The sequence below is a fragment of the Equus przewalskii genome, chromosome 25 (assembly GCF_037783145.1).
Source record: "Equus przewalskii isolate Varuska chromosome 25, EquPr2, whole genome shotgun sequence".
Taxonomy (NCBI): domain Eukaryota; kingdom Metazoa; phylum Chordata; class Mammalia; order Perissodactyla; family Equidae; genus Equus; species Equus przewalskii.
In genome coordinates this window covers 45,023,052-45,046,951 of record NC_091855.1, presented here as the reverse complement: position 1 = coordinate 45,046,951, position 23,900 = coordinate 45,023,052, and the positions used below count along the sequence as shown (strand labels likewise).

At 64.7% G+C, this 23,900-nt stretch overlaps 1 protein-coding gene across 6 annotated transcripts in view; it reads right to left on the bottom strand.

Annotated features, from left to right (window-relative positions):
• Positions 1-790: 790 nt before the first annotated feature.
• Positions 791-23,900, bottom strand: part of KIF26A (kinesin family member 26A) — a 45,549-nt gene continuing 22,439 nt past the window's right edge. For 3 of the 6 annotated variants that reach the window (XM_070594571.1, XM_070594572.1, XM_070594575.1), the window contains 13 exons: positions 22,089-22,279; positions 14,838-15,027; positions 10,019-10,231; positions 9,376-9,469; positions 8,801-9,063; positions 8,475-8,658; positions 8,128-8,290; positions 7,633-7,795; positions 4,100-6,974; positions 2,992-3,197; positions 2,864-2,884; positions 2,331-2,481; positions 791-2,062 (listed from right to left, as the gene is read on the bottom strand). In XM_070594571.1, the coding sequence (XP_070450672.1) occupies positions 1,881-2,062; positions 2,331-2,481; positions 2,864-2,884; positions 2,992-3,197; positions 4,100-6,974; positions 7,633-7,795; positions 8,128-8,290; positions 8,475-8,658; positions 8,801-9,063; positions 9,376-9,469; positions 10,019-10,231; positions 14,838-15,027; positions 22,089-22,279 (4,896 nt within the window). In that variant the 3' untranslated portion in view covers positions 791-1,880. The remainder of the gene's footprint in view (positions 2,063-2,330; positions 2,482-2,863; positions 2,885-2,991; positions 3,198-4,099; positions 6,975-7,632; positions 7,796-8,127; positions 8,291-8,474; positions 8,659-8,800; positions 9,064-9,375; positions 9,470-10,018; positions 10,232-14,837; positions 15,028-22,088; positions 22,280-23,900) is intronic. The other 3 variants (XM_070594573.1, XM_070594574.1, XM_070594576.1) reach the window with 3 other exon arrangements.

Genomic DNA, 23,900 nt, shown 5'->3' with positions numbered 1-23,900 from the left:
GGTGTGGAGGGCGCCCAGACACAGCCTTTGGAGAATGGGGGTGGGGGCACTGGCGCCTGGACAGAGGAGCTAATTGGTTCAGCTTGGGACACGCTCAGTACAAGGGACCCACTGAGACCAGGAGCCCACCAACACAAGGTGAGGGACAGTCGGGGATGAGCCCAGTGGGCCCTGTCTCCCACAAAGGGTTCAGGGGCTCTGGAGTCAACAGAGCCAGGGCCCAGTCCTCCAGGGACAAACCCCCGAGCCCAGCCCCCAAAAGGGGCCTGCTGTGCTGGGTCGGGGCGCCCGCCAGGTCCAGGGTCCTGTGCCTTGCTGTGCCCACAGGTGTCTGCTCACCTGCCTCCTGGAAAGGCAGGCAGGGGGCAAAGGAGGGAGACCAAGAGTCTCCTGAGGGGTTGCCATCACCCCTGCCTCGATTTCCCCAGCTAACATAACCTCTGCGGAGGGGGCCAGGAGCCCACCAGAAAATGCTGTTTCCCCCTAGTCCAGCCCTCGCTCCCCTGCCTCAGCCTCGGGACCCACAGAACTGACAACTCAACAGAGTGGCTCAGCAAGGGGGACAGAGAGGAAATGCAGGTTTGAACCCCAGCCCTGCAGGAGGCACCTGCTCCCACGGTCGCTCCCCTCGCCTGGAAGGCGGGTCCCTGCAGGGTATGTGAGCAGAGGCAAGTCCCTCGCTGTCCACGAAGCCATGGAATTCTGTGGACACCTCTTTCCAATGCCCTGCAGCCCCCTCGCCCCCGGACCCTCAGTGGATGGCGTGCTCAGTCAACTCAGGAGTCACATGAACAATTGGTGCATCTTTTATTCACAAAGAAAAGCTGTACCAACATGTTATCTACACATTTGTACAAAGGTTTGGACGCCCCTAGAAAATGCATGACGGTCAGAAAACAGAGCCCGTCATGCTGGGAAAGCCCCCCACCTCGACAGGCTCACCCCTGGTCTGCATTTGGCAAGAAGTGCCCTCCAAGCATCCCCACCCTGCCCAGGGCACCCCCCAGAAAGAGCGCGGCCTGAAGGACACCTTCCATAGAAAACCGTAAAAACATAGATCATTTGTCTTCAAATTCCCACTGCAAATACCACATGGATAGGCAAAACAATATAAAAATAAGACCCTAACAGAACCTTACAAAACCCCTACCCACCCCAGGTCGTGTGTGTTGGTTTGTTTTCTTTTTTGCTTGTGGTTTTGGTAAGAATTCCTGCCGTGGAAAAAGGAGCCGTGTGCCCGCGGCTCAGCCCTTGGGCGCTGCCCCCTCTCAGGACAGAGTGGGTCCTCAGGAAGGGCAGGTCGGCCAACCCGCCCGGGAGACCCCGCTGGCGCGATCTGCAGAGAACTACATGCGACCGGGCGTCCGGAGACCACCAAGCTGGGCCCTGCAGAGAGGAAACAGCGGAAAAGGAAAAGTAATCCTGAATCCTAACATCGAGGCCTGGGGAGCCCAGGCCGGCTGCTACATGACACTGCGTGGCTGTAAAGAAGGCGAGATCAGATCCAACACGGCTGGCTCCAGCCGGCGGCGGACGGCACAGCCACCGCCAGGCCCGGCCCCGAGCACACCGTCTGCTGGTGTCTTGAGTCCTTAGCACCAAATGCAAAAAGGAGAGAAGTCCAATCGAGATTAAAGGCACTTGCGTTGCTGTCTGGGTGGCGACAGTGTCCCCGTCTCGTGCACACTCCACTTCCTCTGTCCAAGCCGCTCTGCCGGCCCCTCTCCTCCCTCACACGACCTCCATCATCTCTGAGACTCTGGGTCCCACACGGGACCCTCCGCATCCTCATCCCTCCAACCCCTACCACATCCTCGCTCCGTCCATGTCCCGTCCTCGCAGCCCTGCACGCCCCCTCCCCCAAGTCCCGGTGCCCAGCCTCAGACGTCCACCTCCTGCGGCCCAGGGGTAGCCGCAGGGGTGGTGACGCTGATGTCGAAGCAGGTGACCATCATGACATGGGCCTTGCACAGGTTCACACACTGCTCCAGGGCGGCTGTGGCACGCTCCAGGGCCACCAGGTACTCGGCCGACTCTGGCTCCAGCTCTGGATCCACCTCGACTGGGGAAGGACAGCAGAGCTGGGTCAGCCCAGTGGTCCCTTCAGGGCTAAGGAAATGCTTCTCTCCCCTCCCAGCTTCTGGGTCCCTGTCTGGGTGGTGGTGAAGGGAAGGGCCCCGCCATGTGTTAAGGAGATCAGCTGAGCTCTGGGACGGAAGTGGCTGGCCTGGGGGTGCACAGAGGGTAGGCGGAGGGATCTGGGGTCCGGTAAGCCTGTGCCTCCCCTGGGTGGGGGTCTCACTGCTCCAGCCAGTGGAGGGTGGACTCACACTGCTCCAGCCAGCGGCCGGGTTCCACCATCAGCCGGCCCTGGGTCTCGGCCAGCTCCTCACAGAGGTGTCCGTGCTTGGCCTGCACCTCGCGCAGCCGCTGCTGCCTGCGCTCGGCCAGCCGCAGCTTCGCACTGACACATACCAGGCCCTGGGCAGCGGGGTAAGAAGAGGGGTGGGCTCAGGCACAAAGGACCACCCACTCCCTAGGGGATCCCAGCACCCCCGGCCTGGGCCAGGGGCTTCCCTCCACCCTCCAGACCTGGGAGGCGCACAGTGGGGCCTCAAAGGTGGACAAGAATGGACCTGGGACCCCACAGGGGGGCTCGCCACAGGTGTCCCCAAAGCAGCCTGCCAGTGCCCGTCTGGAACCTGCGCCCAGGACGGGTGGGCATGGCTGTGGGAACCCTCCACCCAGTGCAACTCCATGGGACCAAAAAAGTGGTCTTAGGACCCCTCCAGCCACCTACTCTCTGCCCAAGGGCAGCATGGGCCCCACCATGGGTTCAGGGCTGGGCAGGGCTGGTTCCTACCTTCTCCACATCCTGGGAGGGCTGTGGACAACAGGGGAAGACGAGGTCAGCAGGCTGCCCAGCGCAAGCCCAGGGGCCCACCCTGCCATCCCAGAGCCTCCCGCCCCCAGCCCTCGGCCGGCCCTGACCTCCGCTGGGTCCTCCCGCGGGGGCAGGCGGTGCCGCTGCAGGCGTTCCACATCGTCAATCTCATACACCTTGATCTCGAAGGGCTCCTTCAGCGAGCCGGCCAGGGGCGGGGGCAGGTCCACCCACTGCCCAGGGAGGCTGGGCTTGCGGCCCAGGGCAGCAGCGTCGGGCAGCGGGGCTGGGATTAGCCGTCTCCGCTGCAGACCTGGAACAGACAGTCGGGCACTCTGGAGACCAGCGACGAGCCCCAGGCCCCAGGCCCCAGCTAGGGCCCTGATGGGGAGAGAGCATGGGACTCAATCCGGAAATCCTCAGCCTAGTGCCCAGCCTGGGGCCCCACCACCCCTGCCTCGTGGAGCAGAAGGACTTTCGGTCCCCAGCTCCTACGGGCCACCTGTCTCCTGGACAACCACCCAGCTGCCCTACACGGTCAGCCCTCCCCTGGAAACAGCCCACCGACACCCTAACTGGTCACACCATGTCCTAACTCCCAACACTCTGCTACTCACACTGCCCCGGGACAGCCTCCTGAGCCAGACCCACAGGCTCTCACTGGCCCCACGTGGGCCTCCTGCTTTCCCACCCTAGCTTGGCCTCCAGGGTGTGCCTGCCCCTCCTGTGCATCAGCCAGTGGCCGAATCCCCCCAACCACACACAGCGTGAGAAACTGGCCTACTCCACCTGGATCCCCAGAAACAGAGGGTCCAGGGATGGAGGCAGGAGCAGCCCTATGGGGGGCTTCCAGGCAGCTGGGCACTAGCCTGGGGGAGCATGAGGCTTGGAGCTCTCGCCCGACCCAAGGCCTCTCCCAGCTCCCCATGCCCCACCAGGGGGATCTGCACAGGCCCGCCCTTGCCAGCAGGCTCTGACAGGAATGGGGATCAGCCTCTGGGGCAGTGTGGGGATCAGAAAAGGGCACATACTGCACGTGTTTATAAACTGTAGATGGCTGTGCACATGTATACACTGAAAAGTCCCAGGCGTGTTTATAAAACTGTTAAGGGCTATACATATCTGGGGTGGATAAAGGTGGTGCCCGGCTGTCAAGACCCCCAGACTTATAAACTGTAGAGTGCCGTGCCCAAGAAGGGCTGGTGCCACACCCACCTGTGGCCCTCTTCTTGGGAGACTTGAGGCTGCGGGCGCGGGCCCCTGGAGAGGCAGCACCGCTGTCACTCATGGAGTCGGGGGCAGAGGAGGCGCTGCCAGTGGCCTCGCTGTCGCGCATCATGCTCTCGTAGCCACTGCTGCCCCCGCTGTGGTAGAATAGGGCAGTACGGCCCATGGCAGGTGGCAGCTCCCCACTCAGCACGCTGCTGTTGTCGCTGCCATGGCCACTGCTGTAGCGCTGGGGCCGCCGCGGGGCGGTCACCTTGCTGTAGGGGGAAGGCAGCGCCGGGCCTGCACGCGGCCGCTCCTCGCCCACGTTCACGCCACTGTCATTGCCACTATCCGAGTCAGCCGAGCCCCACGAGGGGCTGCCTCTGCTGGGGGCCCCACTGGCCGCCAGCTCGTTGACACGGCTGTGGGCGGCCCGGAGTGCCTGCTTGGTGCCCATAATGGTGCCCCGGCTGGCCTTGGCTGCGACGCCAGGCGCCACCCGTGGGGCCACCCTGGGACCTGTCACAGGGCCGCCAGGGGTCCTGCCCGCTACAGGGGCTAGTGGCTTCACCGAAGCTCCCAGAGCCCTCGACCCGCTGGCCACTAGGTTTCTGCCCTTGCCCCCGCTGGCTGGGGGCTTAGGAGCCCCCACGCCCTTAGCCAGGCTGCCCCTACAGGCAGGAGCAGGTCCGGGCGTGGGGCTGGTGGGCGGTACACCCAACCTGGGCACGGCCCGGACTGGCCTCCCAGGGGCTTCCCTGGCCTTGCTGCTGCCGTGCGCCAGGCCTTCACAGCGCTCCAGAGACCCGTGGGTGGCAGGACGATATGATGCCTCTGCCTTGCTAGCCCGGGCCTTTAGGCTGGATGTGGCCCTGGGGATGGAGTGGTCGGCGCGACTGCTGGGCCTGGAATCCTCCTCCCCTCGGAGGAGGGCCGCGGCCCCAGCCCGAGTCAGGCCCGCAGCCTGGGGAGGGGCCAGCACCGGGCTGTTCTTGTGCTCCAGGCTGGACTTGCGGACAGGCGGGGCCGGGGGGGCCACCCCACCAGGCCTCAGGAAGAGGCTCCCCTTGGGAGTCACGCTCTTTTTGCTACTGGGGGTGGCCTTTGGACTGCCCAAGCAGGCCACTGCCTCCACCAGGGAGTCCCCGCAGGATGCAGTAGGTGTGGTCACACCCAAGGTGGTGGCCCCCCTCCGCAGCAGTGGTGGGATCTGAGCCACGGCCTCTGGTCTGTGGGCCACCCTGGCTGCCACCTCACAGCCGTCCACCACCCTCCGGGCACAAGCCAGCATCGGGGCCGGACTGGGGGCCCTGCTGGCAGAGGCCACCTGGAGTGGGCCACATTCGTCTGCTCGGAGCAGCCAGGGGTCCTCGAATAGCCCTCCGGGGCCAGGCGGGCTGGGGGCCAGGCGAGCACAGCCCGCACGATTGGCCACTGAGGTAGTCCTCGGTTTCCGGGGAAGGCTGGAGTGGATAGTTTGTGCTGGGGCTGCTGCCCGTGAAGACATGGCCTGGGGCTCCCTGCCAGATCGAGCAGCGGCTGCTGCAGCTGTGTCCCCAGGACGAGGACTCCGGGCTGGGCCAGGACTTTCTGGTCTGTCACGCTCCGAGAACCGAAAGCTGCCATCCTCTAGCGAGCTATCCAGGATCAGGGGGCCCAGAGGGTCGGACCCTGCTGGCAAGTCAGGGCTGAAAGGGTCTGGGCTGGTCCGCGAGGGAGGCTGCGGAGTGGGGCCGCGGCTGTCGGCCGTGCAGACGCTGACCTCGCTGAGCCAGGAGCTGATGGAGGAGCCGTGACTGCTGCCAGCCCAGCCCGCTCCCTCCAGGGGCCCGCCTGTGGCTTGGGAGGTGTACGCGTCAAACTCATCATTGATGCTGCTGATGATGCTGACCGGCCTCGAACCCGAGGCCAGGGCCTGCAGGGAGCAGTCGCTGCCGAAGCTGGCCAGGCTGGCAGGGCGCCCGGGGCCAGCAAGCCCACCCAGGGACAGCTCTTCCACCACTGTGAACACCAGCTCATCTTCGCCGTTGAGCTCCACCGGCTGCTGCAAGGTCACCGTGGTGGTCAGTAGCCCCCGCTCCAGACAGCGGCCACGTGCTGATGGGCAGGGGCATCCCGCCTGCCCGCTCATGCCCACGGGGGGCGTCCGTACCACGCCTTCGGTGCCCCCTCCCCCAGGCTCCTCTGGGCCTCTGCCAGCTTCCAGCTGCCGAGGTGGTGGAGGGGCCGGGCTGGGCAGCGGCCTCCTGTCTCCACTCCCCATGGCCTTGTCTGGCACAGGCAGCTCAGGCCTGGTGCTGCCGTCCTCCCTCAGGTCACTGCCAGCCTTAGAAGGTTCTGGGACGCCACGGTGGGTGTCTAGGCCGGGGCTGTTTCGAGGCGTGCTGGCGGCCAGCGGGGAGCCCACGGCCTTCCTGGGGGCTTCAGCCTCAGGCGGCGAGGCCTTCCTGGCCCCGCGGCCCGGGCTGGCCTGGGTGCCATCGGTGCCGCCCAGGGCTCCTGAGGGCCCCTCGCTGCCATCAATGCACTCCAGCCGCTCCTGCAGCTCCGCAAAGGTGCTGCAGCGGAAGTGGTCGGCATCGCGGGGGCCCTCGGAGGGCCGGCGGCGGCTCAGCGCAGGGATGATGGGCACGAAGTCAGGTGGACCCTCACTGTCGGTGAGCTCGCGGTCTGACAGCGCTGCCCCACCGGGCCCCACGTAGATGACTGTGTCGCAGGACTGCTCGCTGCTGGATGAGTAGTCGGGATCGCCAGGCGAGCTGGAGGCCAGGCGGTCGGGGTCCGGGGCCAGGGCACGGGGGTGGAAGGGTCGCAGGTGTGGAGGGCGGCGGACACGGCCTTCCTCGCAGGAGCTGTCCCCGCCTGAGGAGCTTGACGCGTACTGGGGGCAGAGCAGGCCCCAGTGAGCAGCCAGCCCCCCACCCACCTCCTCCTCCCCCACACCCGCAGCCGCACACGCCACACTCCAGGGAAGGAAACGATGACAGCAGTCACACACCACGTCCCACCAAGTGCTGGAGCGGCGCTGAACAGAAGCAAACCTTCTGGCCAACTTGCCAAGGAAACAGCGCTAAGCTGACTCACAGGGAAGAGAGAACGTGCACCACAGATGCATGGCCCCTCACTGCAAGTCCAGCACTGAGACCCAGGTGCACCTGACCCCAAGGCACCCCAACTCCACCCCACTGAGGCTGCCCAGGGAGTGTTCTGCTGGTTGGCGCCAGGAAACCAAGCCCAAGAGGGTCACAGGCCATCCTGACGGCACATCCACCCCTGGGCCAGGCAGACAGAGACCGGGCAACCACAAGACCCCCTCACAAGCAGCTCCAGTTCTGCTCGGGCATCCGGGACACCTGGGTGCAGCTCCCTGCCTCCTCCGGGCAGGGCCATGTGGGCACAGCCAGGTCACCCCAGGGTACACAGGGAGTCTGAGCAGGGCTGGCTGCCCGGCTCCCCCACCATGCTGGGCAGGGGCCCGAGGAGGACATGAGACCCTGGGGGCCCTCGGGCGGGGAGGGGCAGGTGGGAGATGAACCCACCTTGACCTTCTTCCTGCGCAGGCGGTGGACGCGGGCGGCCAGCTGCAGCGTGCTGAGCGTCTCGGTGTGGTGGGCTGGCGCGTCCGAGACGTGGGCGATCATGGTGGCACGGCAGCTGTTGGTGGCCAGGGACTCCCGCAGCAGCATGGTGAGCCTGTGCTCCCTGGGGGTCGAGTGGGAGCTCAGCAGCCAAGGCCCAGCCAGGGCGGGAGGCTGGGCGTCGGGGACTGCAGGGCTGGAGGGAGGCAGACAGGCCTCTCACCCGCCCAGGGCAGGGCCTGGAGCTGCAGGGTCGGGTCTGGCCCACCTCTGTCCCCTGCGCCCTGGCTGCCAGAACCCCCAGGCAGCCCTCAGGCAGTGAGGCCTGTCAGGCAATGAAGGAACCAAGAATTGAGGAGCTCAGAGGCCACACGTGTACCAGACATGCCTGACGTGCATTTGGCAGGCTCCCCAGGGGCCACCTGGCCAGTGCCCGCCTCAGAGCCCACCACTCACCTGTAGGGCACGTGCTTGGCTCCACCGACCAGGGCCAAGATGACACTGCCCAAAGCCGACAGGGACAGGCACAGGGGGCCCCCGGGGGCCTCCCCACCCCTGCCAGGCACCCCCTCACAGCTGCCCAGGTCGATGAGGTGCAGGCGGCTACGGCCTCCAGACACTGAAACCACAGAGCAGGCAGGTGAGGGTGCGGCCCCAGGGCACCCAGAGCCTCCCCCACGGCCCATGCTGCCCAGGCGGGAGCCCCCAGGGCACAGTCCTGCTGGGACAGAGGGCGGGCCTGACCCCCGGCCAGCATGCACGTCCCCCCCAACAGGGCGCCAGGCAGGCAGGTCGACACCTACTCCCTCCCCGGCCGCACTTCTCCATGCGGTACTGGTAGACGTGCAGCGTGAAGAGCATGTGCGAACTGCGCCGGGCGTCCTCGCTGCAGCCGGCCCGGCTGGCACTGCGGGCCGCGAGGGCAGCGTCCAGGTAGAAGGCCGCCTTCTCGGCTGTGGGCACCCGCAGCTCGCTCTGGTTCTGGAGCTGGGGACGGGTGGAGGGACAGCACCTTAGTGGCTCCAGGCTGAGCCGCAACCCCGCTGCCTGCCTTCCCGAGGCCACCCTCGCAGCCTCCCAAGGCCGCCGACCCCTGTTCCCCACACTGGGTGGCAGTGGTGTGGTGTACCTGTGCCCCACACACAGGGTCCTCCCGCAGGTACACGCCCGGAGACGGGGCGTCCTGGAGGCTGCCAGAGGCCACCTCGGCCAGCAGGTCCCGTAGGCTCTGGTCCCGGCCGCACACCTCCACGGCTGAGACACGAACCGAGAAGCGGGTGCCCGTCTTCTCCTTGCGCTCATCAATGAGCCGGAAGAGCCAGGAGATGGCGCAGGGCACGACGCCCAGGCTCTGGGGCGAGCTGTCCTTTCCAATCATGGTGTACGACTTGCCTGGGGGCACACGGGCAGTCAGGGTCCACCCCACACTCACCTTGACCAGAGCCCAGCCAGACCTGGCAGCCACCTGCCTGGTCCTGTTCAGAGTCCTCAGGGCCAACCTGGGGCCACTGAGACCCAAGGGGCCTCCTCTGATCTGGTCCAAGGTCCCTGCCTTCCAGGCCTGCATGGTTTTGGCTTCCTCTCCACGAGCCCCCCACCCCACATGCCCATCCACTACCCACACAGGACATGCCATATGCCCCTTCCCCACCTGGAAATGGGGCCCAGCGACTGCAGAGAGGGGACGATGGGGGGGGTGCTTACCAAGGTTTGTGTGGCCGAAGGAAAAAATGCAGCCATCAGCCCCACTGACCACCGACTGGAGCACATCGGCCACTGTCCCAGAGCAGACCTCAGCCTGGGGGAGGGGCACAGAGAGTCAGGCAGGTGCCAGGGTCAAGGGGGCCACCACCCAGCCTCCTGCCATGTCTGTCTGTCCCCATCACGCAGGCAGCCAGCTCACAGGGTGACCAGGCTGACACACACAGGACCAAGGACACAGTGTTCTCCACATGCACACAGACACACACCACACACACAGCATGAATCGACCAGACACGCACACGCAGCGCCCATGTGCACACGCGGAAGTCCCCCTGCCATCGTGGACACACTCGGGACACAGACCACACCACAAGCATGGTCAAGGCATGCACAGGGAAGCATCCAGGGCTCACACACACCCACTGCTCAGAAAGCTCCCGCAGAGGGGGTCTCCGAAAGCTGGGGCGCTTCCCAGGCCTGCGCAACAGGCCAGGAGCCGGGTAGGGACAGCGGAGAGAGGAGACTAGCGGGCCTGTCCAAGCCGCTTGGACCCTCCTGCGCCTGCTCCTCCCGCCTGCCTCCCCCCTCCTCCCTGGGTGCAAGAAGCCAGCACAGGCCCCCACAGGCCACCCACTGCCCTCACCTGCTCCGAGTCTTGGGGGAAGACGGCATCAAAGGCAAACATCTTGGGAACCGCAGTGGTGGCGGCGCGGCGTGGGCCCGCGCTGCCCACGGGCCCAGCAGCCGGGTCATAGAGGGTGACCTGCTTCTTCCGCGGGTCCACCTTCAGGAAGGACGTGGACTCGGCCGAGCGCTGGGCCCCCTGCGCTGGCCAGATCCGCAGCATGACCTTCACCTGGGGAGGCGGCAGGAGCGGGCAGCTGAGCAGCCGCCCCGCCAGCCGCTAATTACAGGGCAGGAGAAGCCTCGCGCGAGTTGGGACAGCGGGCCAGGCCCCAGCACGGGTCCACACCGCAGGAATGCGCACGCCCGCGCCCCAGCTGGGGCCCGAGCGGATCCCGTGTGAGGTCAGTAAGGCAGGGAGAGGCTGCACCCCTGAGGAGAGGCTGGCAGGGTGCAGAGCAAGTCAGCACAGGAGGAGGGGCAGGGCCACAGTGAACACAGGGCGAGGACAGGATGGGGGACAGGACAGAGGACAAGACAGAGAACAGGACAGACAGAAGAGAGGAGGACAGGACAGAAGACAGGACAGGGGACGGGACAGAGAAGACAGGACAGGGGAGCTGGCCTGGACACCCCCGTGAGCAGAGAGACGGAAGCCTAGGGGCTGTACCCCACCAGCCCTGGACGTGGGGTCCCCGGGGTCCCCCACACCTCCTTGCTGACTCTCAGGCAGAGCTGGGCACCAAGGGAGCCGAACCCAAAGGCACAGAGCCTTCGAGAGGGGAATCACCCCCAACACATGCACCCACGGCTCTGCCAGCTTCCCAGGGTGGAGCGGCCATCAAGGCAACCCCCCTGACCCCCGCCAGCCTGAGGAGGAAGGAAACATGCTCAGAGAGGTTGACTGTCTTGCCCGAGTCACACGGCCTGAGAGTGGGTCTCCTGAACCCCAAACTCCCAACCTGAGGGCGGAGGAAAAAGGGAGAGAGTAGGACAGGCAGCACGGGCAGCGAGACCCAGGCGCCCCGGAAAGGGAGGCGCTGTGGCCCCCCGCCCCAGCAGGGCCCTCCTCAGAGCCCCAGGCCACAGGCTCCTCTGCGGCACATTCCCCACCCCTGATGGGGAGGGAAGGGGCTGCCGCAGAGCCCAGCCTTCCCTGTGGCCCCCCAACTCCTGAGTCCACCGGCCGGGCTCTGTCAACTGTAAAGTGCAGCTCCGAGGACAGACGACTAGGGCGTCTATGAGCCATGGCGGGGGGATGCCCAGGCCCTGCAGCGCGGTTCACTCCCAGCTAAGAGAGGAGGGAAGAGTGCCCCACGCCCCAGCCCCCCAGACATCTCTGCGCAGCCACACCTCCTCCAGGGAGCCCCTCCCTCCCATCCCCGGCCCCGGAGGGGAGGCAGCAGGAGCCTGGACATGAAGGAACAAATGCACAAAAGGGGGCCCAGCCTGAGGCCAGTGATGACACCCTGGGGGAGAAGCTGGGGGTCTGGTGCTTCCAACCCAGAGCTGCTGGAAGCCAAACTTTCAACACCCTGTGTCCCGGCAGGATCCCAGGTCAGCAGAAAACAGTGGAAATCCTATTAGAATAACACATGGAGGAGGAGGAAATGATAATCCTACTGGAAGAGACCTGAATTCTCAAATCCGTGGCCTGGGAGCCGAGGAGAAACTGAGGCCAGCATGGGGGGCAGAGGTGGGGGGAACAGAGCAGGGCAGCGTGAGCTCAGGGGCCAGCAGGTGCCCAGGCAGCCTCTGCTCCAGTGTGTCCCCAAAGCAGAAGAACAGGTGCCAAGGCATGCCCCGACACGTGCGGCTCCAGAAGACTCGGCTTTCCTGGGCTGGACCACCAGCTCCAATGCCCTTGATGGAACAGAAGGCTCAGGAGGGAGGTGGGCCGGGAACCAAGACCCAAGAGCCCCGAGCAAGCCGCACGGAGAATGAGCCCCCGGAACACATCTTGTGCCTGGCCACGGGGGGCCGGGGACAGGCTCTGACCCAGGCAAGCCACCCTGAATCAGGGCCCCTCCTGGGAGAAGGCACCGGACTCCAGTTTCTGCTGGAGGACACCAACGGCCGCTCTCCGATGAAATCTCCGATTTCTCCACTACAGTGTAAATCAAATTACCAGACTCATCTCAGAGCCAATATTTTTCACGGATTTAATTGTAAGTGGCAGATACATAACGCCGGCAAAATTGGTTTACGGTGGGCAGTGCGCGAGGCGCCATCTCCTCCCCATTGGCACGCAGCAAATTGACATGCAAAATCGCTCCCGAGGAGGAGTGTACGGTTCTCCCGGGAGCTGCCTCGTAAAGAAACACTTTTCTATTGCACTCCTCCGAACCTGGGCTCCATCAGGCGAGAATCGATTCCTTTATTCCCCGACGACATGAACAAAACTATTTCATTTCCAAACGCGGCTGCCAAGCAGACGAAAATGTGCACTTCCCGGTAATTTTTGGCAATTTTTTTTCAGCATGAACTCCTGGCCACTTCAGGAGCCAAATGGGTTCTGCAGATTAGAGAGGCTGCCCGGGGCGGAGGGGGCCCCAGAAGCCTGCGGTGAGGCTCTTGCAGGAAACGCCGCCAAGCCGCTGATGGTCTGTGATATTAGTCCCCACTGGGGACCCACACTGCCCAGCGGGGAGAGGACAGAGCAGGCCCCCCAAGGGGACATCAGCCATCCAGCCTGCCCCACTCGCCCCATCCTGGCTAAACACACAGGCCATTGTCTGGGAGAATCTTGCCATTACTGCAGGAAGTGACAGGGTCTTTGAACAAGAAGAACACGGCAAGTCTCCCCTAAACGTTCGGATATTACAAAGCCCTGCTGAATAGCTGCCAGGTAGGGAAAAAACCCATTTTGCATAAAAAAGGGCTTCGATGCCTAAGAGTGAGGGGGGAGGGGCGCCGCTCTGCGCCCACCGCGAAAGGGACGTCTTTTTTTAACACCGCAAGATGATGAATTATCTTAAGTAGCACATTAATGTCAGGAACGGAGCGTCATCTAACTTCTTTTCTGTGACAATAGTAAATGCTTTTCAGGAGGCATTTCTGACTATGTGACATTCGTGCAAATAACATTCGCAGGAGTGGGGAGGGGGCACTGGGGTGGGCAGTGAGAGCATTGGTGGCGGAGGAGAGAGGAGCCCCCGCCCCGGAACCCCTAGGGGAGCCTGGCCTCAGGAGGAGGAGGTGGAGGCGGGCTGGTGCCCCAAGAATCACAATAAGAAAACAGGGGTCCGCGCCACGACGCTCCTTACCCATCCAGTGCCCACCGGAGAGGCAGGTACTATTCCCACGCTGCACCCCGTCTGCAGACGGAGAAGCCCAGGTGGTACAGACAGGCGAGCGACCACGCCCAGCTCAGGGCCAGGCTCTGTGCAGGGTGCAGCGTCCTCTCACCAGCTCGGCACTTCCACACCCACAGCCCGGCGGGGATGAGAGTCCCCACTCTAGCAGCTCCCAGGGGACACTGATGCCATGTGTGCGTGTGGCTTGTCAAGGGCAACAAGGGTCTCCGTGTCAGGGTGGGAGAGCCCAGGAGACCCCTGGTGGGGGTGACGGAGAGCGTGCCCGGCCAGGCCACATCTGGAAGGTCAAGCAGGCGCTCACTGTGCTGAGGAGGGGGAGGTCCCAGATAGAGGGACTGACCTTCAGAACGTGTGGCCGGAGGGCTGGGGTGGGGGCCTGTGCAGTGGCTAGGGGAGGGGGCAGGAGACCCTCTGCAAAGGCATCAGACCCCTCTCCAGATCCAGCCACTGGGAGTGGAAGCCCCCTGAGGCAAGTCCTGGGCTGGGCAGGGGCAGGGGGCAGACACAGGGCAGGCTGAGCCCGGGGAGCAGGGAGCCATCCCATAGCCTCTGCAGGCCTGAGCCTCCAGGAGCTGGAGAGGCTGGGCCTGCACCTGGGTGGGTGGCAGGCCAGGGCTACCCCAACCCCACCATCTCAGGGGGGCCCCTGGGAAGGGCCAGCAGACAGCAGAGTGGACAGAGGTGGGGAAAAGCACTGGAGTGCACGTGAGGGTCAGGGTCCAATCCTCACCCCACAGCTAGTGGCCCTGCTGCCAGGCCCAATCACTGTGCCTCAGTCTCTCCACCTTCAGTGGGCACAGAGAGCCCACCTCATAAAAGGGGATCACAAGCCCGAGTGTTCACACAGATCCCACACACACAGGGCCCTGATCAGGTTGGGACACGGTCACAAGCAACTCAGATGGGCCAGGACAGAAACCCAGGCTCAGCGAAAGACCACACGAGCCCAGGGGTCACAGCCGGGGGGGCCAGGAGCCGGCCAGACTGTTCTGTGACCAGTCAAGGCCCTTCCCCACTCTGGGCCTCAGATTCCCCATCTGAACTGAGGTGGGGCCCTCAATCAGCCACCACACACGTTCCCCTTTTGCCCCTGGCGGGCTGCGGCTGGGATCTGCCTGGACTCTGGAGAGCCAAGGGGTCCCACCCCTGCCCAGCAGCCCCATCTGAGGGCAGCGCCCCAACAGAGATGAGGCAAGGGGACTCCTGGGGTCAGACCCCGACCCCTAGTCCAGGAAGTCCTGGCTCTCCCGCCCCACACTGAGACCAGCACATGCCCCTGGGACCCCCACCTGTTTCCTGTAGCCCCATCACAGTCTCCCAGGCTCCCTGCTGCCACCTTGAGCCATCAAGGGGGGCCTGGGCCTCAGTCTCCCCATCTGTACCGCCGCTGACCACCCTTGTCCACCCTGGAGAAGGAAGCAGGATCCCCCCACCTCCCGTACCCCCTCCCCACACCTGCTCAGACACCCTAGCCTCACGCATCCTCTTCCGGGCTCACCCCTAAATCAGGGCTGGGCCTACCTTTCCGATACTGCTGGGGTTGTCCTTGGCCTTGGAGGCAGCCCTAAGCAGGCAGGGGGGTGCAGGGGGCGGCCACAGCTGCAGGACCCCACTGAAATCCGTGGGGTAGGTGGAGGCACCGCGGGTGGCGGGGGCTGGTGGCGGGTGGGGCTTCTTGCGCTTGGAGGCTAGGCTGAGCTTCTGGGCGGCCCTGGGGAGGGAAGGAGAGGTGGGCGGTGGGGATGCACAGAGCTGTCCCTGTCACCCATCCGGCCCTAAAGGCTGCTGCCCAGCCCACACTTCAATTTCTCCCCCAGCCAAGTAGGGGCCCTGGGGCTGAGGCCACCACATCTGGTCCCTGGCGGCTCTGCCCAGTGGGGGCCTGGCCAGGTGACAGATGGGCAGACACAGGCCCCCATGCACCTCCCCGAACCCTGCGCTGAAGACATCCTCTTCCCGCCAACCTCCAGCAGCCCTGCATCAAGCCAGCAGCTGCTGCAGCGCCAGGACGGCGTGGGCTGGGGTCAGCCACTCACAGGCTGTGTGACCCGGGCACGCCGACTTTGTCTGTGCCTCAGTTTCCCATCTCTAATGTGGGAGGACATGACCCCGGAGGCCCTCAAGTGCAGCCCTGATGAGCACACGCGTTCAAGGCCCCCAGCACATGCCACCACTCGGGAGACACTCAAAGCCTGGATTGTCCAGTCCCCTCCCCACACCTCGATGCCCTCACCAAGGCCCCGGGGCCTACTGGAGATGCCACCCCTGCTGCCTCCGCCTCGGCCCCCCGCGGCCCCCTGGCCCAGTGAGGCGCCTCCAGTGAAGCCCTGACCGACCCCCCTTCTTCCCCCCTCCTGAGCCTGGCGCTGGAGCCCTGGCAATGTGGCCCCACCGCCCCCGGAACCTGCAGACCCACAGTCTGCCCCAGGCCACCTGCGCTTTAAATTCAGCAAGGGGGTTCTGGAGTACCTTTGAGAACACCACTGTTCTGGACCCTCGACACATGCACATGTACACACACACACACACACTGCGGGCCCAGCACACTCCCGGCCTTGGCTGCCACTGACCCTCACGCAGGGCCCCCAGCCCTCCAGAGTTGGCCCAGCACGCACCCCCCAGAGCCCCTACCCTGGACTGTGGGCCACCAGGGCCACCCTGCACCCTCCCCATGCCTCCAGCAGGTGACAGCTGGTGACTGAGATGTGAAAGGACACACCCCCAGTGCCCAGACGGCCTGGGCCTCAGTGCCCCCTTCAGGTGGCAGAGCCCCTGGTGAAAGGGGCCCAAGGCCCGGCCGTGAGCTGGGCTCGGGGACAGAACAACCTGCGCACTGGGCCCAGGCGGCCCCTCCCCACGCCTCCCTCTCTCTCCTGCGTCCTACAGCACCCGGCCTCCTCCCGAAGCCCCCAGCCTCTCTGTCTGTTTGTCCTCCTCAAAGGGACCACAGGGCAAGGGCCAGCACACCCAGCCTCACAGCCCCTGAGCCCGCCTCCTGCTCACTCAAGAGACCGACCGCCGGCATTTCGCTAACTCCTCTCATCTTTAATAGCAGTTGTCTTTTAAGAGACCCCAGGGACGGCTTTCCTCCTAGTGAGGTGTCATCGCAGAAAATAAAAGTAATCTACGATGCGTGGTGGATCCTTAATAGAGCGGTGGCGCCGGCGCTGGCGTGCGCCCAGGCAGGGCAGGGGGCGAGGGACTGTGAGTGGAGCCCACGAGCTGTCCGGAGCAGCCCAGCCAACAGGGCGTGGGCAGCCCGCAGCCGGGGCTTGGTTCTCCAGCCACAAGCGGGCAGCGGGCAGCGGTGGTGTCCGCCCCCTGGGCAGGGCCTGCATGTCTAGGACCCTCTGACCACACGGGGCGTCGTGCACGTTACCCCAAGACCTGCCTGAGCCCACGTGTTCATAAACCTGGAAATGTCCCTGCACAGAGGGGTCCCGGTTCCCCTCTGCCAGAGGATCAAGTAGCAAATCAGGGCAGGCAAGAGGCCAGGGTGCAGAGGCCAGAGGGGCGAGGGGCAAGTGGCAACTGGCAGGGGCCAACCTAAACTGCAGTGTGACCATTTTGGGCCAGTAGTGGGGACCAGGGAGATGTGGGCAGGGACCAGGAGAGTCCAGGGCCATTTCATCAGAGCCTCACCTCCTGACTCCTCCCGCCCCGCAGGAAGCAGCAGCAGCCTCACCCCTCCTGCCTGGCACTGCCCCCAGGGCTGGGACCACGGGGAGGGTGGAGCTCCACAGGTGAGGGGTGAGGCCCACCTGGGCGGGGCGGGGTGGGCTGGGGAAGGGCGAGCGGGGCCCACAGACCTGGGTTGTGCCAGTAAAAGTCAAGGAGGCCCCATGGACTCATTTCCCATCTGTAAATGGTACATTGGTGCCTGTCCCCAGGAGTTCAGGAAAGGGCAAGACACAGGGACCCCTGGCACCAGCCTGCACTGGAGGACATCCACGGGGCCCTCAAGCTGATGGGATGGGTCAGCAGGTGGCCATGGCTGAGCCGTGCCCGCCCACGCACAGCCGGCTCCCTGCCCTGCTCTAGGTCAGGCAGGATCAGCTGGGGAAACTGAGGCTGGCATCCTGAACCCACTCCCCCAAGCTTCAAGGGGATGTAATGGCCAAGGAGGACCCATGGCCAATGAGTGAGGCGCAGTGGGAGGCCGCAGCCACATCAGGCTGGAACCTCCGACCTACAGAGGCCACGGCCAGAGGGCAGGGCTTCCCCTGATGGGTCACACTCACAAGGCCATGGACAACCCTGCGTGCTCCTCGATCCTCTCAGGGGCCAGGGGCGTGCAGCACTGACCTCAGCCCCACCCGGGTCACCCTCAGAGCCCAGCAGTGGAGCACAGGGAGGTGTCCTCTCCACGGGCCACACCCAGGTCCCGCCTGGACAGAGGCTGGGCCGGCACCCTCTGACGTCCTGCCCGCCCCTGAAGTCTGTAATGTTAGTGGCCAGGCGTCTCTGCGCTGTGATCTGACCTCACTCAGGGCCGCCCCAGCCTCCCTCCCTGGCCCGCAGTCTGCCCCCAGGGGATGGGAGCCAAGAAGCTGCGCTGGCCCAGCCCACCCAGCCCGAGGGGTCCCTGCTCACCCAGGCTCGCCTCACCGGGTGTGACTCAAAGGCACGTCCCTGCGAGTTAGCAAGGCCCCGGGTGGGCACTCTCTCCTTTGATGACAGCCAGGCCCTGGGAAACTGGGACAAACCTGCAGCCGCTTGACACCTGCAGCTCAGCTTGCATGGTCCAGGGTGGGGGGTGGCCTTGGGGGACGGGCCTGCCCTCCTCGAGGGCCCCAGTCTTCCGGGGGCACAGACCCAGTTTCTGAGCAGTGAGGGTGAAGATAGCGGGGTGGCGGGTAGCGATGCCAGGCCTCACAGAGGCTAAGAGAACACACGGGTGCCTCGCTCAGGACCACGAGTGCCCACTGCATGGCTGGGGAGGGGCTCAAGGCAGGACCCGCTGGGATGAGGAACGCTGCGAGGTGAGACACGCAAGGAGGGTGTGGGGAAGTCGGAGGAGCCTGGCTCTCAAGGGAAGACTTAGAAAAGCAGGAACTTCACCAGTGCACATAGCCCTCCTCATCCTCAGAGGATGCTTCCTCCAGGAAGCCCACCCTGATGTCCCCAAGCTGGGCTTCCCCAGACCCTGTGCCTCCTGCTACTAGAGGAACCACTCCCCGCCCTGAGGCACCGGCGCACCCAGCGGTGTCCTCACCAGATGGGGGCTCTGGAGGGCAGGTGTTGGCCCAGCCCAGACCTGGAAGACGGGATGCTCAGGACACAGCATGAGCATGAGTGAGGGAGTGAGTGAACGGGTTCCGGGGACAGCCCTCTGAGCCACCAGCTCTCTCACCGCAACCCCGGAGGCCTTTCCCGGCTCATCGGCACTGGTCATTGATTCATGTAAACGGCAAAGGAAATATTTTGCTTTTTTACAAAGAAAAATTGCCTCTTCCAAACAAGAAGGCAATTTCACAGGCAGTTGGCCTTAACGGCGAGACCCTTAATTACCCGGAGGAGACAGACGGGACTGTTCGGAAGTGTGTGGGGGTCAGTTAGGGCCAAGCCAGGGCTCTCTAACTGGGCCGTGATGAGGCTGGTGGACCCAGCCGTGCCTCATGCCCCTGGCCCACATTCACCCAGGAAGTGTCCCCCACAGGCCCTGAGACCCCCCAGGATCTGCCTGTTGGGGGCCCAGGGCCGATAAGGGGGCCTTAGACCCCTGAGACCAGGGACCAAGGTCCCAGGAGCCCTGACCCCTGACCCCCACCATGGCCAGCATTTCCCGTGTCCCCTGGGAACTTCACACAGGGGCTGCAGGCTCCCTCAGCCCCACCTGCAGGTGGGGAGGCCTCTCTGCAGAGCCCCCCGCGCTGGGGGCCCAGCCAGAGTGCCCATGTGACTCTGGGCAGCCCCTACTCTAGTTCCAGATCCCTGCTGGGCGCCAGGCCTGACGTTCCAGGGGCAGGCGTCCATGCAGCCAAGGAGTAGGGGCTTCCACTGAGGCTGCAACGGGGCAGGGTACCTCGGAGTGCAGTGGGGTGTCTTGGTCCCAAGGGAACCACACCACTCCCCTGCCCTCCGCCCGCCGAGGAGACTCCCAGCAGCTCTCCTCAAGGCATCTGGACTCAGAGTCCAGCAGGTGACCCCCCGGAAAGACCCAGAAGGGCGGGCAGGAGAGAGCGCTAATGGAGGCATCTGGGAGGAGGGCAGGCTGCTGAGGAGGGGAGGGGAGGGGAGGGCTCAGGAAGGGGAGTCAAGGTCACCATAGCCTCGGGAGAAAACGGAATTAAAGGCGCAGCCCCTGCAGCCAGCCTTTGCAGAACTGTGCTGGGGTGGGCGCGCTGAGCTCAGCCACAGCCATGGCCGCCGGGCCCCATCCCTGTGCCCAATGCCCCGGCAGCGTTAGGGAAACCCTGGGCACCCAGGAACCACCCCCACCTCGGCTTCCTGCTCAGAGGCAAGGAGCTCAGAGGTCGCTGATAGGACCCAGGGAGGCCCCAGAAGAGTGCCGGCCGCAGGGAGTGCTGGACCAACGGAGAACCCAAACTCCTCACCCCCCACCCCCTTCTGCCTCCACTCGGCAAACGCCAGACTCCTACTCAACCCTCACAGCCCACCTCGGTGGCCCACAGCACTGTGGACAGCACTCTGTTCAGCCCCTTCGCAGATTCTAAGCTGCCATCAAAGGCGGCCTCCAGACACCCCGCCTTGACTAGCTGGAAATTTCCAAGGGACAGGGATGGGCTGGGGTCAGCTCTGGCCTCCAGATCCCCAGTGAGGGGTATAGGTGGGAGCACAGAGCACAGCCCAGCTCGTGCCTCAGGCCCCCACAGCTCCACGTCTCTTGGGGACTCTGGACAAGCCCTTTCTCTCTGAACCGCAGCCCCCCACCAACAAAACAAAGGAGTGCGTGTAGGGCTGAGGAGCACCCCATCTCGCCCACGGTTCAGGGTGTTACAGCCCCAAGAGGAGGGGGTCTCCAGCCCGAGTCAGGCACAAGCTCAGGGCCATGTTTCCAACCAGGACGCCCGCCCCCAACGTGGCCCGCGAGCCTTCAAGAAGCCGCTGCCGTTCATTCAGGGTATCCTCGGGGTGGCCGACAGGCCGGAAGTAATGGCAGCCGGCAGCGCACCCCCTCGGAGAACCGGCCTCCCCCTGGCCCCAGCCCCAGCCAGTTTCTATGGTAACTTCCCAAGGTCAGCGGCAGCCCTGCTCTGCTGGAGACAAAAGGCAGCCGCCATGCGCTCTGCCGGGCCACAGGGTCGCTAATGAGCCAGAGTGGCCCCAGATCGCAGGCCCCTGAAGCTGATCTAACTATTCAGAAGGTCGGCCTGATGAGGGGGCGGCTGCTGAGAGCCCCAAGGGGCGGACACTAACACTAACGGGAGGGACAGGCCCAGCTGCAGAGGTTGGCCCCTCTCTCCCCGACACGGGGGCTCCTGAGGGTCCCAGCCGGGCTCTCCGCCCCTAAGCAGGGTGGCAGGCCGTGCTGCACTCCAACACGGTGCAGTATTCACCAGCCCAGGGCCCCAACAATGTCCCAGCACCCCCATCGCATGCCCCCATCACTTCCTGATCAGGCCATGAGGTCCGCCCCCACACCCTCTCTGCTTGGTGCCCTGCTCCCGCCCCACCCCACCCCTGCAGATGCACGGATAAGCTTAGCGCCCGGGCGCTGGGACTGCCAATGGGACGGTGAGCCTCCACGGGGCATGCCATTCTCGCCGTTCCATCCTGTAATTCAGTCCTCACAGAGGCTCAGCTGGGTCTGCAGAACCCGGGCCCTGCCCCGATGGGCTGAGGGGTGGCTGCTCCTGACCAGCTGGGGCCAGAAGAGACCCCTGCGCCCATACTCCCCTTCCCCGCTCCGCAGCTCTGCCACGCAGTGCCCCTGCCTGACAGGCCCCATCCTCACCAGGCCCTGGTGCCTGTGGGGCCACAGCGAGGCATCCTGGGGACGGCAAACCCAGGGCTCCAGCCACCCCCACGCCCTGAGCTCAGGCTGGGACAGGGACGCACTGGGCTCCTGGCCGACGTGCAGCTGGACGGAATAACGTAAGCACAGCCATCACTGCGGAATGTGCCAACAGCCACTGGGGAGGGGAGGGCAACAGGGGGTCTGGGTGCAGCCTGCCCTCCAGGACCCCTCCCCCAGTTCACCCCAGGCTCCTCCAACACCCAGGGGCACTCCCTCAGCCCCGTTCCACCCTCGTGGTCCCCAACTGCAGGGGAGCTGCCCTGAGGCCTGTGTCAGCTCTATGGCCCCAGCGCGCTGGCCCGAGCTAGGCCCCAGGACACCCACGGTTGAGCTTCCTTGTGCTGGACAAACCCTTCTCAGTGTTTCACGGACATCAGCCCACTGCACCTCACAGCAACTCTGAGAGCGCCATATGATAGGTAACCAAGCACAGAGAGGTTATGTGACTTGCCCGAGGTTGTGCAGCTCAGAAAGGGCAGAGGCTGGGTTCAAACCCTGTCCTTGGCTGCATCCCACCCCTAGGGCGAGAGGCCTCCAGCACACGCTGCCGTGGATGTGGTGGGAGGCCAGCTGGCCCACCAGCTGTGAGCTGCCCAGCAGCAGCAACCCCCACAGCACAGCTCCCTTCCGCTCGGCTCAGCAGCAGCAAGGACATGCTCTCCCAGGGAAGGTTCGCAGGTCATCGGGGCCAGGAGCCAAGGTCCTCGGCACCCCCTACTGTTCTTGTCCACGCTGTCCACACTGCCCCTGGGCCAGGCCCAGCCCTGTTGAGAAGCCCCCAGAGGACGTACCTGCTGAAGAAGGAGGCCGCGGCTGACGGGCCTGTGGAGCCCCCCGCCGGGGCACCTGGGGCTGGGGTGACCAGGGCCGCTGTGCAGGCCCCACCGCGGCCCCACGTCTTTGACACGCCGTCTGGGCCAATAGTGGGGGGGCCGTCTCGGACCGTGTCTGCCACCGCCACGGCAGCCACCGCCGCTTCAGCCTGGAGGGGAGAGGGGGCCCGAATAAGGAACAGATGTCCACCGCCCCAGGCCCCGCGGGGCGGGGAGGCAGACCTGCGTACCCCCAGCCCAGCACACTCCCTGGGGCCCGCACTCGCAGCGCCCTGCCCGCTCAGGGTGTGTAGGCGGTCTGCCCGGCACGGCCCCGTGCAGGAGAGGTGGATACAGGTGCCCACCCAACGCCCTGACCTTCCAGCCCCTACCCTACCGAGTCCCAGAAATGCAGTGACCTCAGTGGTCAGGACAGATGGACAGGGACCCCTGTGTCCCATACCCCAAGACCATCCGTCTGGGAGCACCCAGAGGCATAATTAGAGAAGACCCCACGATAAATATTTGTCACGAGCACTAAGTGTCCTGTGCATGACAATGGATGATGTCCCCGTCATCTGAAATACTACTCTGGCATTTCCAGCTAATTAGCTAAAATAAATTCCAGAAAGGGAGACAGCCTCGTAATGAAGCACAAATGTAATTAAATGTTCCCCAGGACGGCGCCGGGAAACTCAAGATCCGGCCACAGTATATTACATTTATGTGCACGTGTCGGGCCCTGGACCCCAAGGCCAGACCCAGCCCTGGAGGGGTGAGTGGCTCCTGGCAGGCGGGGGAAGCGGCCCGCCTCAGCCCAGCCACCCCAGTCCCATCTCCTTCCCCAAGGGCCCCCGGTCCCCAGCCTTCACAGCTCCCGACTACTGCCCAGTCCCTGCGGCCCCTGGCTCCACCCGGTCCCGAGTACTGCCCACAGCCACTGTCAGAGGCGTCCTCTGTGACTGGCCTTGCAGAGGACTGGGGTCCCCGCGCTGAGAGGCCACGGGCCTCTCTGGTGACCTTATGGGCAAGGTACCCAAGCGGCAGCCACTCTCTGGAGGGCCCAGTGTCCTTGGGGTCTCCCAAGTAATGCTTGGGGCAGCATCCCTCCTGACCCCAGCCAGGAGTCTCACCCCACCCAGCCCATGGTCAGCTTCGAACCCCTGATGGGACACAGCAAAACCATGTCGACAAAGGAAGTTCACAGAGAGCCCCAAACCTCAGGCTGGATGGAAGCCAAATGCCGCCACTCAGCCCCCAGGGCACCGGCTATTCCCCCAGGGCTGCGAGAAGGACAGGTCAGGAGCAGATAAGAGTGAACCTGGACAGCCCAAGCTCTCACTCGGCATTGTGCCAGCATACCACACCCTGTCACCTGTCTTGCCTCTGCCTATAGGGCAGGAACTCCTATGTACCCCTTAGAACCCAGCCTGGCCAGCCCTCTCCTTCTCCAGGTCACTCCCTGCAGCCATCCCAGGTGCCTGCCCCGGCCTCCCCCAGCCCTCGGACCTCTCCTCGGCCTCCCCCAGTCTGTCTAGTGCTCCTAATCCACAGAGTAATGGGGCCATGCTCAACCATAAGCACCGTATCCTCCCATTCCACCAGCTTTCACGAGCACCTAGAGCATGCTGGGAATCAGCAGGCCCCCGGAGGGTGCCTACACACCCACGTCCCTGTGTCTAGCACCTCGCCCAGCACACGGGAGGTGTTCCATAATCTGTCTTCCAGGAGCACACGGCCTGGCGGGGACACAGACGCGAGACAGATGGAGCCCACGGCCGGGAGGCAGGC